The sequence below is a fragment of the Dendrobates tinctorius genome, unplaced genomic scaffold (assembly GCF_039654945.1).
Source record: "Dendrobates tinctorius isolate UK_male_01 unplaced genomic scaffold, ASM3965494v1 ptg000005l, whole genome shotgun sequence".
NCBI lineage: Eukaryota > Metazoa > Chordata > Amphibia > Anura > Dendrobatidae > Dendrobates > Dendrobates tinctorius.
Window position 1 is genome coordinate 2683104 of NW_027361673.1, and position 19624 is coordinate 2702727.

The following is a 19624-nucleotide window of genomic DNA, read 5'->3' on the forward strand; positions in this document are numbered from 1 at the left end:
AATTGTGGGGACAGTTATTGATCCTTATATGACCACAAAAGTCGTCTAATAAAAGCTGGAAATTCCCATTGGATGTACAGTACATTGGCCAAACTTGTCAATTTTGTAATCTGTGTGGGGGTTTCCTGATTCTTCCCTGACGGCAGCTGTCATGGAACAAGGATTAGATATAGATGAATTTCAACTGCCCGATGAGTTTGTTCTCGAGAAACTAAGCCGCTGCCAGAAGTGTCTGGAAGTGACTAGCTCTCAAGGTCCTTACTGAGAAAGAGCGTTTATCCACCACCAATTTAATATGTATAGCCAGATTTAGTCAATGCATATGCGATAGAGCTGTACTACACAGTCCCAGCCCACGAAAAAGAGTGGCATACATTCTGTAAGAACTGACACCAGTACAGATCTTTGTAGCCCAAATCCATCAATTAGAAATCAGCTTACTTGTTATGCTTATTCATATAGCGCTATCATATTCTGTAGTGCTATACAGACATCAGAATCGCTGTCCCCATTGGGGCTCTTGTTATGAATGAGTCACCGAGGAGGAAAACTAAACAAGCTAAGTCACAGAAACCCAGAGAGGTTGGTAACTATGCAGATTGCAGACCCCTGATCCTAACCACACAACTAGCAGCAGCCGTGGCGCGTTCCTACGATGAATCTAGACGCCTCGTCACAGCCGGAGGACTAAATAAGCCTAAAGCAAGAAAAGAGGAAAACTAACTGCCCCAGAGTACACCCCAAAGGAATAGACAGCCCTCACACATGTATTGACGGTGAAACAAGATGAAAACACAAACACAGGCAGGAAAATAGGCTGAGCAAACGATGGGGCCCAAACTAACTAGAAAGGACAGGAATGGAAAGACACTGTCTGCAATCTGCCCAAAAATCTCTACAAAAATAATGTCCAACACTTCTGATAACAAAATTAACCCTGAAGTCAATAGACTTCTCCCACTATATCAGCACTCTGAAATATTCTGAGACAGAGCAAAAAAGAAGAAAAGAGAAGCCAGCGTTGCCAAGGTCAGAACGCATAACATAAAGTGCATTTGCACATAACATCTAACTGTATTCAAAATGAGATATTTAGCAAAAAAATTGATCAATTCAATTGAGCCACCCCGCCGCGCCAAGGCAATCTCATATGGGGGGTCCTACTCTATGTTTTTAATAAACACTGTGCCATTACGGCCTCCTAGATACATTAAAAGCAAGAGCAAAAAAGAGGCCAATCTAATAAGGGACAAAAAGCAAATTGGCAAATACAGACAAATAAGAGTGGAAATTCAGCACAGCCCCAGCTGGGGCTGGCTGACCACACAAAAAACTGAATAGACCAACAAAATCAAGTGTGAACACCATCAGAAACACTTAGCTTGAGATGACTGGAACAGAGCTGAAAACCAAGACCTGAAAAGCCAGAAGGAATCACCAGCACCAGAACAGGGCGTCGGCTGTCTTAAATCCAGTCTGAGATTCCAGAGATCCAATCGTTATCCTCATCATCAGGTGGCAGATCTCTACTAATTAAATCAACCTCACTACCTCCTGTTACCACCAGAGGGAACCCGGAAGAACTCACAACTGGTAGACCAGAAAATGAGTTCACAACAGGCTCTAATATGCAAATTGCCTCTTCAGAGAGAAAGAGGACTTGAACTCTATAGCGCCAGCTGTTGGTAGTAGCGATCCTACAAGTCACAATCAACCTTTTAACGAGTCTTGTAATATGACTTAGGATAAAAGCCAAATCAGAATCTCAATTTGCAGACACAGTGCTTCGGGCCATTGGCCCTCGTCAGTGCAAAGTATGAGAACTGATTTGGCTAGGTGAGAGGCTTTGGACTGAAGTCTAAGGAGTATGGTTCCTCCTTGTAGAGAGTGACATACCAGCTCTGGCTTGTCAAGCCCATTAGGGCTCACAATTTAGATTCCTTATTAGTATGTCTTTGGCGTGTAGGAGGAAGCTCACGCAAACATGGGGAGAACATACAATCTCTTTGCAGACCGGGATGTGGAGTTCATTTAGGTGGAGTTGGAGTCAGTATAAAATAGACTGACTCCGCAAATATATAATAAATTGAAATCAGTAGTTCAGTGCAGGATGTGCTGCAAATGTTTTCATAAGAATTTGGGAAAGTTACAAAATGTCCCATAAATGTCTGTTCTGTTCCTGATCTAAGGATCTCGGCTTTTAGTGCAGATGAATCTGTGCTGCACTATATGTACATGCTCGGTAGTGACCAGTGCTGTGGAGTCGGAGTCTGAGTCGGAAGTGACGGAAACTTAGGAGTCAGAGTCGGTGGTTTAGCATACCGACTCCACAGCCCTACTTGCAGATGTTGTCCTTAGTGGGATTTGAACCCAAGAATACAGCACTAAAAAGCAACAGTGCTAACCACTGAGCCAGCTTAGATTTTCTGAGATCAGTGAGGCCCATGGCATCCTTCTTTACTAGTTGAGCATTATTTGGAAGAGAACCGTAGTATTAGGCTACATTCCCATGGTCAGTTATCGGCAGTGCTTTGGAGACAGCACATGTCTAGTGCGTCCAAAGCGATGCCGGCTTTTGAACGCAAGTGATTCTGCATGTGTTCATTGAACCATGTGGAATCACCACGTCCAATACATTGTATGGGTGAGATTTATCTTGTTCAGACTCGCCGGCTGCCAGTGTCCACAAGTGATCCGCAGGCATTGGGGCATGAATAGTGGACATGGGATTTCGTGAAATCCCATCCACTATGCTGTAACATCTGACCGCTGTGGGTTGGACGCCGTGGATGTACGCAGCGTCCAACCTGCAGCGTTTACTGACCGTGGGAACATACCCTTATTCATGAGCATGCCCAGGTTGCAATGTTTGACTCAACAAAGAATTGTGGTGGTGATGATGGAGGCCTATGTATGCACAGACTCATTCAAAGAAACACAGAGGGTTACCTAAAGGGTAAGATTTATTACATTAATCCACAGAAATTTCCAAGCTCAAGCAGCAAGCTGAAATTCTTGTTTGGAATAACGAATGTCTAGTGTGGCAGAATCCAGAACATGAAAACACAGGCTCAGCTTTTCCTAGCCACAGTAGGAAACCATTTCTAGCATCTCTTGTACATCACTTTTCCTTTATCCATTTCTAAGAATGTTCATTCCTGATTATTGCTGGAGTAAATATGCTGCCGATCACCAAACGAATGAGCAAAATGGTCATTCGTGTGATGAGAACATCTGTGTCGACGGAAAAATAACTTATCTGCAGCGCATCGTCCCGTGGAAACTGGGCATGATGATGCAAAAAGTTGGAAAGATATTAATAACGATCACTATTCCTATAACATTTTTGTTTGCCTGCGTGAATGGGCCACTAAGAGCAGACAGATCTGTAAGTAGTTGATTAGCACTTGTTATTGGGCTGAAATCATCACATCTAAATTGGCCTTTAAATGGTTATTCCCTTCCATTGGTAAAATCCAAAGTTCTTGCGAGTACCTGCCTTTTGTTATGAGCTCCTGAAGAGAGAGGGATTCTTAAATATCTCAGATTTCTTTTGATGTTACATATTTATATTTTACAATAAAACTTGATATCTTACACATTTTACGGAAAACTTTAAGGTGGTGTGCACACGCTGCGGATTTTGCTGCGTTTCCGCAGCGGTTTTGGCCGCTGCGGACCCGTGCGGTGTACAGTACCATGATTCCCTATGGGAATCAAAAACCGCAGTGCAGACGGTGCGGAATTTTCCGCGCGGATTATCTGCGGTTTTCAATCCGCAGAAAGAATTGACATGTCAATTCTTTCTGCGGATTCTCCTGCGGTTTGCCATCTCCTCCATTGAGGAGATGAAAAACCGCAGGGCCAAACCGCAGAGCAATCCGCAGGTATTTTGACCTGCGGTTTCACCTGCGGATTTTACTGAATCCGCACATAATCCGCAGCGTGTGCACACAGCCTAACTCTCATCAATGTGGATAGAGACAAACACTCTAAAAATGAAGAATTCTTGAAGCTTTTTCGAGTAATCCAACATAATCATAAAACAATTGGGGCACATTTGTGAAACTGTCTAAAAGAAAAACTTGCTTTGGGCAACAAAGACCGTTTCATAAATCTCCGCCACTGTCTACACAAGTCTGCACTACATACTATACCTATAATATCGGCTCGTACAGTCCCTTTATAATTATCTTCATTACTGGCTTTTGTCTCAGACATGACTCCATTCTGCACAATGCCTGAGCAGCAGGGATGAATACTGAGTTTCTAATTAAGCACCATGGTAAAGTTTTCACAATTGTGGTTAAAACAGAACAAAGTCTAATAATATGAAAAACGTGCGATACATATATAATGATTTAATAACGGTCTGTAATGCGACGTCTCACATTTGCTACATAAGCAGTTTATGCAGCTAGATTTCAGCACAAACTTCCACATACGATTGTGTTTCTGAACATAAAGATTTTTGGCTTGTTATGTTGAAGAAAATCTATTCTGTCTGTAACATTCTGCACATTCTAGAGCACGGACGAAGTCATCCACCTGTCAGCTCATTTATTTTCTGCAAGTATTTTGCATTTTTATCATTAACTATTAACCAATGACCTCATCAGAGAAATGAAACAACACTGCCGGTAAATATCGCTTGCATCTTTGCCTTCCTTCACCCTAGAACAGACAGTAACACGACAGTACTGAACCACACATTAGATCCCATTTATGATTTGGAGGAAGCATGGTGAGCTTGCATTTTCCCTGTATGGACTTAAAGGGAATTTGTCAGTAACATCTGTCGTAGGCAAACAGATGTACTGCGGATAGAGCACTGTAAAACCTTTTCAAGGATACCTGTTTTGTCAATATCTGATGTTCCCTCTGTCTGAAATTCTTTTTATTTACATGCAATTTTGCTCCGGAATAGCAAAGGCGGACGTATCGGTGCACTTGCAGTCTTCAGCTCCTCTATGCCTATCCCCGCCTTCGCCACACCTTCCAATGGAGAAGCTATGCTACATAACGTCACGTCTGATCTCCAATGTCAATGAAGTAGCAGAGTTAAGATCTGGCTTGGAGCAGCAAAGAGGAGCTGACGACTCCAAATGCTATCAGTGGCGATACAAAGCAAATTTGCATATGAATAGAAGACAACTTTCAATGCAAAGAGGGTATGATTGGAACAAAACAGGTACCTTTGTAAAGGTTTCATACTGCCTGATATTACAGCAAAGGGCCTGTCACACTAAGCGATATCGGTAGCAATGTCGCTGTAACGTCACTGGTTTTGTGACGCAGCAGCGATATTGCTAGCGATATCGCTGTGTCTGATACTTACTGTACCTCCAACCGGCTCCCCCGCTGGTTATCGCTGATCGCACGAGAACATCCTGGACCGTTTCTCGTCGTCTGCTTCCTGCTGGGCTTCCTGTGGCGCCAACGAGCGACACGTGGACGCAGGCGGGAGGACGTCAGGATCGCCTCGTCTGACAGGTAAGTAGCGACCCCCGACCCCTGCTATGTCACTGGTGAGATCTGCCTGTGTGGCAGCTCACTAGCGACCACTTAGCGATGCACCAGCGATCCTGACCGCGTCATATCACTGGTCGGGATCGCTGGTGCATAGCTAAGTGTGACAGTACCTTAAGTCAGCTTTATATCTATATATTGTTGGCACTTTCGCTAGTGACATCGACAAATATAGGTCCCCACTAGTGATGAGCGAGTATACTGGTTGCTTGGGTGTCCTCCGAGTATTTCTGAGTGCTCAGAGATTTAGGGTACCGTCACACTTAGCGATGCACCAGCAATCCCGACAATGATACGACCAGGTCAGGATCGCTGGTGCATCGCTAAGTGGTCGCTAGTGAGCTGCCAAACAGGCAGATCTCACCAGCGACATAGAAGCGGTCGGGGGTCGTCACTTACCGGTCAGACGCAGCGATGAAGATGTCCTCCCGCCCGCATCCACGCGTCGCTCGTCGCCACAGCAGGAAGCGGCCAACAAGAAACGGCCCAGGACGTTCTCGCGCGATCAGTGATAACCAGCGGGGGAGCCGGTCGGAGGTAAGTATCACACATAGCGATATCACTAGCAATATTGCTGCCTAACATACAGGCATTCCTCACATGTATTCACCCTGTCTAGTAGCCGCAAATCATGCAGCTGAGACAACGAAAACTAAATCTCCGAGCACGCCAAAATACTCGGAGACCACCCGAGCAACGAGTATACTCGCTCATCACTAGTCCCCATGGCCCTTGTGCAGGTAAACATGCGGCAAAAGCAAAATATTCTCTTTGGTAAAAAGAAAAAAACTAAAAATGAGCTCTGAATATAACAGACCGATTTATTTTTCCATGCAACTTTTCCATATTAAAGCAAAGTTTCAATTTTTTTTTTACCATCCTCCTAACCACACCCATCTATAATTTCTTTCTACTCAAGCAGGAGAAGATATCAAAGGGGGCATGGTGAACAAAACAAGTTCAAAACAAGCAGCATTGCTGCAATAAGTGAGAAACACCTTGAAAAAGATGTGCGTTTAGCTTCGAAACGCGCAGTGCTAATAACAGTTTTCCAATCAACTACGTCAAGAGAATATTATTCCAGTAGCGCTGTCTATTTTTAACATGTTACATCCACCCACTGTCAAGGTCTTCTAGTGTATTTATTCCCCCAGCCACGGGGCAGCAGCTGGTATTTTATACTTTATACGGTGATTGCGTCTCACACAACCCCTCTCTAGGTGAACACTACCTATTGTCTATTTGCCCTCCTCAATTACGGTTCTGCACTATGTATGCACTCTATTCCCTTTACAGCTCCACTGCTCAAAAGGAGCATGGTGGCAGTGAGGGACATTCAGCAGACCGGCTGGGACAGCAGAGAATAGACAACCAACCCCCTGAGGAATCCCACGCGAAACGCGCATTGGGGCTGCGCGGTCTGATGGCGCACAGGGACTTATATGGGTAAGATCTTTTCCTATGGCATTGTGATATTTGTTTACTGATGTCATGCAGTGATGATGGCAATTTTATTCTTATGCTGATTTTTTACATAGCAGTTTATTATACCGCACTATCTATATTGAAGTGGGGCTACCATAATATACACTGTTACGGAGAGTTCATAGGAGGATAACTTCATGTTCCATATACAATTCTGTATTTGCCTCAGACCTTTTATTGTTCATGTCCTTCATGTTGAATTCCTTTGTCCATGTATTTTTTTCAACTATTTAATCATGATGTTATGATATAATTGAATAAAAGATTTTTGGTAAATTTTAAAAGTGGGTTTTTGTACTCCCTGTTCTCGTTGTTTGCACAGCAGAAAAACATGCAGCATTTACCCTATGTGTGAACACGGCCTAACTGTCCAAGTAAACTGGATGTGATTTCATAAAACTTTTGCCCACTGTGCATATAAAAATGCTGTTGACCTGTGCAGTTTTGGTGCATTTATTCTCTATAAGCTTGGAAAAATGCATGTAAACACTGCATAGAAAAATAAATTTGTTTCTTTTCTAAAAGCAGAATAGTTTTTTTGAATTATAAAAAAAATCTAAATAAATTAAAATTACTGCTTGAAATTTGAACCAAAAACGCATTAAACTGGGACAATTGGGAGCTACGACTTAAGGAATGTGGACCAGTGGCCATGTTCCATTCTGAGATCAGGGCATAACAATATCCTCACCCAGCTTGTCTCCATCATGATGAGCGTCAGCACTGTTGGAGAATACAACAGCTGCAGGCTTATTCCAGTGTGGTAGCTATTCTGAGCAGACAGCAGATGGTGCTGTGTGAATTTTCAGCACATTGTTTGTGTCAGTTCTCTTCAATCCTCCATGTTGGGTTGATGAAGATAATGGTTACTTTATGTCCCAATTGAAATAGTTCATTCTCCCATGATAAATGCTGACTGATTCTGCTGAAAGCTGTAATCTGCAACAATCACCAGATAGGAAGTCTATGACAAAACTGCCTAAGGCCTACAAAAGACCAGTTCTCCTTTGGCCTTTCCATATCTATGGATAATATATATAATATATAATATAATAATGTCCATATGTAGAACAAAAAGGTTATTTTTGACTCAGGTCATAAAAATGGCCCAAGTGCCAAATAACTAGCTGCAAAGTCAGTTCCAAATAGAATTCTTTTCTACTGGACTTTTGGGGCTTTTTGTATTAAGGGACCATCACTTTTTAGAGCAGAGTTCCTCTAGGCCAGTCTCACCTTGTCATATGGAATATCTTGTCATATAATGGCCAAAATAAACAAGAATAGAAGAAGAAAAAAGGTTTATTTTGGATTTTCACTTTAAACCTGCTGCTTCCACGATAGATATTAAGCACACTTATTTTTTTTTCTTTTCTAAGCAGAAGATATTTTTCATTTTGATTTACAAGTCTGCACTTTATAATAAAATGTAATAGAAATCAGTTCTTAAAAAATTAAATATGATGTACTTTAATTATAGCGCTCAGAAGTATCAGGCTGGGATTAGAAATGAAGCTGCAGTTGTTCATTGGGGAATTTAGAAGACCCTTTATCTTCTAAAATGTTGTAGATTTATGCTGGAAATGAGACCATCGACAGAAGAGCATCTTCTTTATTAAAATGAAACTCTGGTGAAGCTTAATATGGTCTCTAAGTACGGACATCTGACGTAGAATGTCGCTCACTTCTCTTACCTCCTCACTAGATTTTTGTTGCTTTCACTTATTTTAGCTATAACTTTTTTTTTTTCTTTTTTAACTTTGCTGCATTTGTGGTGTAAGTTTTCGGAAAATGATGACGTAGAATGTCGCACGCTTCTCTTAAGGGCCTGTCACACTAAGCGATATCGCTAGCAGTATCACTGTAATGTCACTGGTTTTTGTGACGTAGCAGCGATATTGCTAGCGATATAGCTATGTCTGATACTTACTTCCGACCGGCTCCCCCCGCTGATTATCGCTGATCGTGCGAGAACGTCCTGGACCGTTTCTCGTCGTCAGCTTCCTGCTGGGCTTCCTGTGGCGCCGACGAGCGAAGCATGGACGCGGGTGGGAGGACGTCAGGATCTGACACGTAAGTAGCGACCCCCGACCCCTGCTATGTCGCTGGTGAGATCTGCCTGTGTGGCAGCTCACTAGCGACCACTTAGCGATGCACCAGCGATCCTGACCGCATCATATCGCTGGTCGGGATCGCTGGTGCATCGCTAAGTGTGACAGTACCTTTACCTCCACATTATATTTTTGCTGCTTTCATTTATTTTAGATATAACTGGTATTAGATCAGATAGACAGGGTGGACAGCCTCTTCTTCCTCAGAACCCCTGGTATTTCCATAATTAGATTAGAAAGACTGGGTGGAAAGCACTGTGAGTGGCCTTCTCTAACCTCAGCACTCCTGGTATATGCAATATTAGATCAGACAGACAAAGTGGACAGCAGTGTGAATAGCCTCTTCTTACCCCAGCACCTCTGATATACCTAGTATTAGATCAAATAGACAGGGTGGACAGCAGTGTGAGCAGCCTCTTCTTACCTCAGCACCCCTGGTATCACTAGTATTAGATCAGATAGACAGGGTGGACAGCAGTGTGAGCAGCCTCTTCTTACCTCAGCACCCCTGGTATCACTAGTATTAGATCAGATAGACAGGGTGGACAGCAGTGTGCGCAGCCTATTCTTACCTCAGCACCTCTGATATCACTAGTATTAGATCAGATAGACAGGGTGGACAGCAGTGTGAGCAGCCTAATCTTACTTCGGCACATCGGATATCACTAGTATTAGATCAGATAGACAGGGTATTAGATCAGATAGACAGGGTGGACAGCAGTGTGCGCAGCCTATTCTTACCTCAGCACCCCTGTTATCACTAGTATTAGATCAGATAGACAGGGTGGACAGCAATGTGAGCAGCCTATTCTTACTTCAGCACCTCTGATATCACTAGTATTAGATCAGATAGACAGGGTGTACAGCAGTGTAAGCAGCCTATTCTTACCTCAGCACCCCTGATATCACTAGGATTAGATCAGATAAACATGGTGGACAGCAGTGTGAGCAGCCTCTTCTTACCTCAGCACCCCTGATATCAAAAGTATTAGATCAGATAGACATGGTGGACAGCAGTGTGAGCAGCCTCTTCAGTGAAACCAGATAGCAGCCATATTAATTCTATAGTGATTACCTCCCTACACAAAATGATTGTGATTTAATTAAAATGACATTTCCTTCAGTTATTTATTTTTTCAATTCCTGGAGATTTAAAACAACACCATCCATAAACAGCAGGTTGTAGATGGAACTCCTGTGGCACTTTTAAGAGTATAGTAACTGGATGTCATCAAGTCAGCCCCATTAATCATGTTGTTATTTTTCTAAAATATAAAAAAATTAAAAAAAAAAAACTTAATCAGGATCCAGGGCCTTGTTTGTCTTCACGCTGAAATGGCAGAATTTCATAGGAACTGATCTGTAGTTAGTCCTCAAAAACATCAATCGGCCTGTTGATACGGGCAATACTGATACCCTCTATCTGCCGCCTCTATAACATGAGCTGTGAGCAGACGCTCAGACGCTGGGCATGCTCAGCCTGAGACTTCCGCGGCATGCACACCACAGTTATTTTAGATTTAAGATTACAAATAAATTTCACTTCCTTGGTTCCAGATGCACATGTTCAATGACTGGAAAATTAGTTTAGGTGTCATGGTGTATAACAGACTACTCGCAGAATGTTTTCGCGACAAGGATCACGTTTCAAGCAGCTTGTTAGGCTCATCACTTCCTCAAACTATGTTGTCACTGCTAGCGAGTGAGTGAAGAATCCCGGGCACAGTGACACACATAATCACAGACAGTCTCCTCTCCCCATGCAGCTCTCAGTAGGATTAACACTTATTATTACCCTAAATTGAAAGAACTGCAAACTTTAACTACAATTATTTTAATTTGATTTTATGGTTTTCCGTAACCAAATATCTTGTGTCAATCATACAGAAATAAAGCATTTATTTACTTAAAGATGGGGCAAACGACATAAACAAGATTCACGCAGAATAACGAGATACAAAGGTATGGGGGAACGTAGGATCTGACGTGAATTCAGACGCCGCCGTGCTTCCAGTTAGGAAGTGAGAGTGCATTAACAAGCCGATATTACGCACCTTTAATTGCACGGTGACACGGTGCTGCCATAATAAAGGAGTGACGCATGATCACGGGATTACCGCTGTCTAGTAATCGGCATGTTTCAGTACAGCGGGATGGACTTATGATGGTTTCCAGAGCCTCTTACCTAAATCATGCTTTCCGACGTCACTCTGTAACGGGTCAAAGCCAACTTCTTCAGACTGCAAAGGATGGCGAGTTTGGGGCTCAGGTTCTTGCATTCTCAAAAAAAGGTTTAGCTAAAAGAAAGAAGAACCATTTGTAAGTAACTAATAAAACTAAACATAAATTACTAATACATAAAGTCATTTATTCTAGCAGTGATTATATTTGATCTCAGACCCATTCTGATTTTTACAGGAGGAAACTTTTCGGTTTGCTCAAAAGACCTCCAACTTCTACAGTTAGAAGAAACAATGAGACAGCAGGATGGAGTTCTGTCTATCCGATCCATCATAGAGCATCAGCTCCCTCCCCATACTGGAATACTAAAGGTCAGTGATGAAGACGCATGTCAGTAAGTCACAATTTTATAAGCTGAAACTGGACTGTAAAAGATAAGTCAATTTGCAGATAGGTTAAATGGATTGGCATTGAAGCTTCTGGGGCCAAGTTCTTGAGTAACGTGAGACACAGAATTCAATAGCGTTAATTGTTTTGTGATGGTCCCGATGCAGTAAATGGCAGATTGCAACACAACGATATTGACAATAAGATGCAATATCGCAATACTATAGCAAAATCTTTGTTGTGCGACACATGTTGCCTAAAGGAGCACCATTGTGTATACTTGATTTTAGCATTGCCCTACTAAACTGGATGTCCACAAATGGAATTGGCACTTTCATGGGAAATTGTGGAAACAACAAATATGATAACATGCTGGTTGTAATATACAGACTACAGCAAACACAAGCATGTGTTCCCGACTGTGGTTTGTCATGAAACATGAGAATTAAAGGCGTTGTCCACTACTAGGACAACCAACCCCTTCTTGATCAAAATGTTTGGCCATGGCATAATAAAGCCTAAGCTCACCTTCCCGTGCTGGCACCGTTCCCGTGGTGTCGGCACTCGCTCTCCATGCGGCTCTGGTGTAGTGTTGTGATAGGTGATGCCAGCACCCAATCAGAGCTGGCGTCACTGTCTCCACCTTCACACAAATTGAACATGAACAGGAAGTCCAGGCTACAGCTGCAGCCCAGACTTCCTCTATATGTTCGATTTGGCGGAGACAGTTACGCCAGGCGTCAGGTGTCACAACAACAGCACGGGGGTCCAGGGGAAACTAGTGCCGACACTGCGGGAACTGCATCGGCACGGGAGGTGAGTATTGGCTTTATTATTTTATGGGGGCTAAGTGAGGGGTATGAGAAGTTGTCCAAGTAGTGGACAACTTCTTTAACATCCTGCACTTTATAAGTGGAAGACCTCCACTTATTAGGTAAACATTAAATAAGGAAACAACGTCTCTATATGCAAATCCTTAGAAAAAAGTGCTTTCACATTACATATATAATACCCAATATCTACCCCTACAGCAGGAGCTTCAGTAGATATTTGACTGCATGTATCATTGCTACAAACACACTAAACATGACAGTGCCATACAAATACTGGATAATAAATGCAATGTAATCAAAGGAAAGAAGTCGCTGCTCACAAGTGTGTCACTGAATAAAAGAGAAGGCACAGGAATATACCGGATGCGTTCTTTAATTACATATTTCACTTTACTCAAGTAGTAAGCAAAGACTCTGGATGGCAGACTAGTAAGCCTTGTGAGCTGATCTCACCATGCTTGACTTCTTGTTTCTGGACTATTAGACTGACTGCCCTCTTTCCTGTAATGATGAAAGTAAATTATTAATTTTCTGTGAGGCTGCTTACATAAAATTCTATCTGTATGCAATAAGCATAAAATAACCCAGGCATGTATAATTTGGTCATTAAACCTTTCCGTTATGTGCGCTCCCTGATAAAGGGTTAACCGCCATCTTTCAGGAGACAGAAGCAGCAGATGGTTTCACGGCGTTCATGAGGATAAAGTTATGCGTATATTTCTAGGTTGTGTACCTATTTTAGTAAATATGTTTAAATTCATGCAATGTGATAACTTATTCAGAACCGCAAACAAGAAAGTATCAAGAACATACTTTTTATTTTTGCTCCTTGCACCTGCCACCTTCGCAAACTGCAGGTGGCCTTTTTTGGAGAATGCTAATATTACTACAGCAAGGATCTTTTCACAGGGAATTTCGAAGGGGATTTCTTGGCAGTTTTGACTTATAAGGTGATTTGGGACCAAATTGCTGCAGGATCCAAAAGCACTGTAGATGTAGTTATGCCGACAATTTGCTACATCTTGTAACTTTTAAATTGCCAAGAGTGAAGTTCACATCAGGGATGCGGAGTTGGAATTGGAGTCGGAGCCTATTTTGGAGGAGTCGGTGTCACGGAACTTGAGGAGTCAGAGGTTTGGCTTACCGACTCCACAGCTCTGGTAGGTCTGTGGAGTCGGAGTCGTGGAGTTGGGGTCCAATTTGGTGGAATCAGTGTCATGGAAATTGAGGAGTCGGAGTCAGAGATTTGGCTTACCGACTCCTCAGCTCTGGTTCGCACAATACATTGACATTCTGTGTACTTCACGTCTACAGTGCCACATCAAATGAGGGTCTGGACAAGGGCTTATGTATTATGCAATCAACCCATGTAACTGAGGCAGAGACCCCGGCGAGCGCAAGTGCCGTGCAGTCAACTACCCTCCTTTCTTTTAATAAGCATTGAGAACTTGTACAGGAATCCTCTCAAAAGGCCATTCAATATTGGCAAAGCAAAGCATGGGGAGGCAAACAAGCACAACTTCCTGTTGCACGAGGCTGGTGGTACACAGTTACCAGCAACAGGCTCGGTCACATTTTCATCCTTGCTATAGGCCCCTCCAAACGCCATGTGTGCCACTTGACGATTTGCCAAACTGGCATGGGTTCTCAGAGATCAGAAGGCCATTGTATCAATATTACATCTTAGAAAACGCTTGCCAAAGTATATGAAAATAAAGCCTCAGATCTGTACAACACATGGACAATTTACTTATAGACACCAACTCATACACATAGCACTCTACAAAAACAGATTTAAAATCAACCTCTGACTGAAAACTGAAAATGCTGACACCGAGAGTTACCTCTGTGTGCTCCTACGCAGCTCGTGAAACGGGAAAGTCAGTCTTCAATAAATACAGATTTTACCTCAGAATTGAAAATTTTGATAATGACTGATCAATTCTGGTGGAGAAAGAAGCAGATTTCTCTGATAAGATATATTATAAAGTTGCTGATTTTCATATGTATTATTGATTTATGAAATTAAAATTAAAAGTATGGTTACGCTTTAACTTGACCTGGTCCACATCTCCACTCTCTTACAGTGCTATTTTAATTTTTCTGTTTTCTGACCTCGGCTTGTAATTTGGCCATCTGCGGCTTCCCGATTCTTAAATCTGACTTGACTTCCTGGTAACTAACACATGTGATGACCTTTCTTGCTGCCAGCTTGCTCCACTGGACAGCAGTCAACTCTATGGCCAAAACCAAGGCGCCCCTGTGCAAATCTAAATTCATGCCCAGGGGCCAAAAGAGTGAAGGCCAGGGTAATCCCTGAGATCTAGTAGATGGAGTGGAGAATGCTAAGGGCCCAGTCACACATAGCGATCTCGCTAGCGAGATCGCTGCTGAGTCACAAGTTTTGTGACGTAACAGCGATCTCACCAGCGAGATCGCTGTGTGTGACAGCGATCAGCGACCGGCCCCCCTGCCGGTATCGCTGATCACTGTAGGAAAGCCCTGGACATTTTTTTGGTCGCTGGTCTCCCGCTGGTCAGCACGCATAGCTATGTGTGACAGGCGGGAGACCAGCGATCAGCTGGTAACTAAGGTAAACGCAGGGTTTCTAAGCACAGCGCTGTGTTTAGAAACCCTCTGTGTACCTTAGTTACCAGCGCGCTGATGCAGGGAGCTGGTAACTAAGGAACACATCGGGTTTCTAACTGACGCACGTCACTTAGAAACCCGAAGTTGTACCTTAGTTACCAGCTCCCTGCATCAGCGCGCTGGTAACTAATGTACACAGCGACGCCGCACGCTCGGCGTCGCTGGTCCTGATGGCTGGTGAAGCGGTCTGTCTGACAGCTCACCAGTGATCATGTAGCGACTCACCAGCGATCCTGACACGTTGATATCGTTGTTGGGATCGCTGGTGAGTCGCTATGTGTGACGGGGCCCTAAGCTTGTCCATGAAAGCCCTATTAAGAGCTGACAGGGTGCCATGAACAGTGCCCTTGTGACAATTACACATTTGTAGTCTTAAACATACCGCACATACAATAGTTTACTGATGACTTTCCTTTGATACAAGGATATGATAAAATATTTTCTTGTAACATTTTTTTTTTCCTAACTCAAATAAATGTAAAATATAATGTTAGTAACTAACAAATAAGAAATAAAGTACTTTTTCCTTCAAGGCAGCATTTTCTCAACAAGTGAAGCTCAAAATGCTTAGAAATCGGATGCCGTAAGATTAGCATAAACATTTTATATGAATAATAGGCAATGTTAATAATTTATTAGGGTTTCCTGTCAATCTTAATCCAAGGTTCATCCTAAATTTCGACTTCCAAACAATGCTACATATGGTATAAAGTATGTTGATTAAGAATTAAAAATCAATTGTCTGAAAACCTTAATATTTAATACTGTTAGATTGTACCATAAAGCGGTTTTATTATTTATTTACTCCAGCCCCCTCCAGATTAGTCTCGATAACTGTGGGGGGTCTGCATGTTGCAAGACAAATCCATTTACCAGGCCAAATAAATTATATATACGCCAGCATTTGTCTTTACACGTGTCATTCAATATTTAATATCGCCCATTGATGCTGCCTTGAAACCCTAATCAATTCTTAGCAGCCGCACTTTGTAATAGTCAAATGTTTTCTATTTAATCTCTCTCATGTGGTTTAACATAGATTCTCAGCGCAGCAGGACACAATTATCAGTAAGACTGCAACAAACAAACCTGAGGATAATATACCATCCTGTGGCACCCAAGTAATGAACTACATGTGAAACTTCTACCAAATATATCTATATCATGTACAGAAATGACAAAATCCGAAAATGTCGTAAAGAACGAGTAATAAACCAAGCAACGCCATCTGCATTTTCATCCCAAACCATAGGGCGAATTGCAAATGTAACAAATTTCATCCAAATTCACAAAGAGCAGTAAATTAGGCGCCTAAAGTGGTTCACCCGTGTTATGATTTCAAGAGCATACTACTACCCCCAACTTTTGCCTCCTGGCTTCCTACTTGCCGGTTGTGGTGTGCTCCTGATGATCGACAGGATGGACCATGGTCCGCGGGCCCAAAGTGTGCCCTCTACCAAGCTGCAAGCAGGGGCAGTTTTGCCTCTATAGTGTCGGATGAACACAGGGGTACAGAAGCTGGCAGGATCAAGCAATTCAGCTAGTTCCAGAGCCACACTTGCAAGCTCTTTTGCAAAGCGCATGTAAGCGCTGTGCTTATTGCACGGGAGACTAAACTGGCTGGTAACTTAGTCAACGATGAGCATTAAAAAAAAAAAATTATAATAACAAGGAAGATATTTAATTCGAGCTAAATTACAAAGTTGCATGTATTTACAAGCTTTGAAAGACGAGACAATCCCTCTAAGAGCAAAGTCTAATACAGTGTTTAAGGCCCTCGACAAAGCAATGGGGTCACCACCGAGTGACGAGACGTTTAATGTATTCTCTCTTTTAAGACATAAGACTAAGTATTCTGGAATCCACTAAACAGAACAATCTATTTTTCAGTAGAAATCATTCTACAGAAGAATCTACAATACAGAAGGATCCCTTCAAGAAAACCCAACCAAGGGCAACACCATATATTTGTCCGCAGTTGGCATTTTTGCATTGTTGCCGTTCCAATAACTGAGGCAGGACAACATCTGAGCAGAGTTTGCATGTTCTCACCATGTTTGAATGGAGCTTTTCTATGTACTACAGTTTCAGCCCACACTCCAAGACATACTAACAGGTCAATTGGTAGATTGCGAGCCCCTTTAGGGACAGAGACTATCGCAGATGGTAACTTTCTGTGTTCAGAGATGTGGCAAATGTTGGCACTAAATAACAGAGAAGTAATAATTTTGGCTCATATCTTCTGGACAATTATTATTCTTCTGCTGTTCACTAGTGAAACAATAAACTTATGTTTTGAACTATGAAAAATAAGATTATGTTTTTCATAGTTAAAAACATAATAAGTTTATTTTTTTACTAGTGAACAGCCTACACTACCGATTTTTTATAGAAAATAACAAAATAAAAAATGATGATGACTATGACGATGATGATGAACAGGCAAAGTTCAAAGTGCTGAAGGAAACAGTTTGTATATAAAGTGATACCTGATCCTGGGGTCGGTTACATTACTCCTTTGCAACCTGCTAACACTGTCAGCTCTCAATAGGTCAAGAGCCTTACTATAAGGCCGGGGTCAGACATGTGAGAAACTCGGACGAGTCTCGCATGTCAATACCCGGCACTGCCGCCAGCACTCGGGACTGGAGCATGCAGCTGCATAGAAATACATGCAGCCGTACGCTCCTGTCCGACTACCGGCGGCAGTGCCGGGTATTGACATGCGAGACTCGTCCGAGTTTCTCACATGTCTGACCCCGGCCTTAAAAGGGTTGTCCAGGATTATGATCTTGAAAACCTAAACTTACAGCAACAAATTAGTGGGGATCAAACACTAATCATGGCCACCAATCAGCCGCAGTGAGCAGGACCCACGGCAGCTGAATGTACACAGTGTATGGGGCCAAATCACCACTGTGCCATACAAAGGTTTATGGATACTGTAGTTTAGCTTGACATGACGTAAATGGCCTATCACACAGAAGTTGTGAAGTTTCGGTTCTGGATATACTGTCTTTATCCAGTGACTGCAGGACCAGCTGACAGCTTATTGGTGGGTGTGCCGGGTGTCAGACCTCCAATGATCTGATAATGATGACCCGTCCTAAGGATTTGCCACTGATGTTCCAGGCCTCAATAGGGTGATTGATAACAGGCTCAGAGGTAAATAATCTCCATGTGTTCTCTGGATGCTAGAATAAAGTTCATTTCTCATTTGCTCTGCAGACTCAGACTTTCTAATGTGCATTTCTAGGAAAACATTCTCCACTCTTCAGGCTACCCAGCGCTATGTCATCTAATGTAAGAATCGTACTGTTTTCCTCTTAATTAATAATGGCTGAAGTCTTAATGAGCATTCAGAATGCCGATATCCTCCTTGCCCTAAAATTGTGAAGTTATAAAAGCAATTTGTAAAATTATACCAGCAATTAAAGACAATTTGGTTCCCGTATTCCCCTTGCAGAATTATTTCCTGTCTTCTTTTAAGTTCACTCATGGGACTTTGAAAATTGCTCCCTGTTGCTTAAAGTGCTGTTTATGGAAGAGAGACTGAGCACAGCATGGCGAGGAAGACATCTTACCCATGATACTGGCTGAGAACCACCGTTCACACTGAGCAGAGACTGATGATTTCACCTGTTACTGGCACAACAAGTGCCTATTTTTTACCATCCCAAGCACACTGTAGATAAGAGCCTGGGTCATTCACGAGGTCATGGTCCTAAGATATACGGCACAGGAGGAGCAAATACTTTTAGCTTCTAAGCTTTATTGAACTTATAGTTTTATTGCCATTTTGAATTAAAGGAATTGTCTAATTTTTGATACCACTTTAAAGAGGACCTTTCACCAAGGCTCTCATATTGAGCTGGACGCGATGTAATAATGGCTGAAGAGCGAAATAAAACATTTTTATGCTTTTATTTTCTTTACTTCGTCTCTCCGTTGCGGAGTTCTTAGCAATCAAGGTATGTGGCACCTAATGAGTTCATTGTGTTATCAGACACTTTTTCCTTGGGGCGTGTACGACTTCTCCCTATATGAATGGCTATTTGATAACACCACCCACTTGGATGTAATTAAAGTTAACTCTTTAGGTGCCACATACTTTGATCACTAATATCATTGCAACAGAGAGTCAAAGTAAAAAATTTTATCCCGCTCTACAGCCATTACTAGCATGAAAAATTTGGTGAAAGGTTGGAGACACTAATATTAGTCAAGTTGGATGCCACATTCTTGACAACTCCAAGTGCTGGAGTATTATATACGAATACATTGAATGCAACACTGGAACGTGATGCGATGATTACATGGGCACAACACTGGGTCCCTATGGAGCCCTACATAACATGTGCACATTGGGCATTTACCAAACGAATTATCTATCTTTACGCTTCGCTAGACCGGACTATTAAGGAGGTGACAACACCTGATATGTACGTACCC

The 19624-nt window shown here is 42.4% G+C and overlaps 1 protein-coding gene across 1 annotated transcript in view; it reads right to left on the reverse strand.

Annotated features, from left to right (window-relative positions):
• TBC1D5 (TBC1 domain family member 5) overlaps positions 1-19624 on the reverse strand; it is a 741163-nt gene that overhangs the window by 489995 nt on the left and 231544 nt on the right. The window contains exon 4 of the mRNA XM_073568086.1: positions 11308-11419. Coding sequence (XP_073424187.1) covers positions 11308-11401 — 94 coding nt within the window. The 5' untranslated portion in view covers positions 11402-11419. The remainder of the gene's footprint in view (positions 1-11307; positions 11420-19624) is intronic.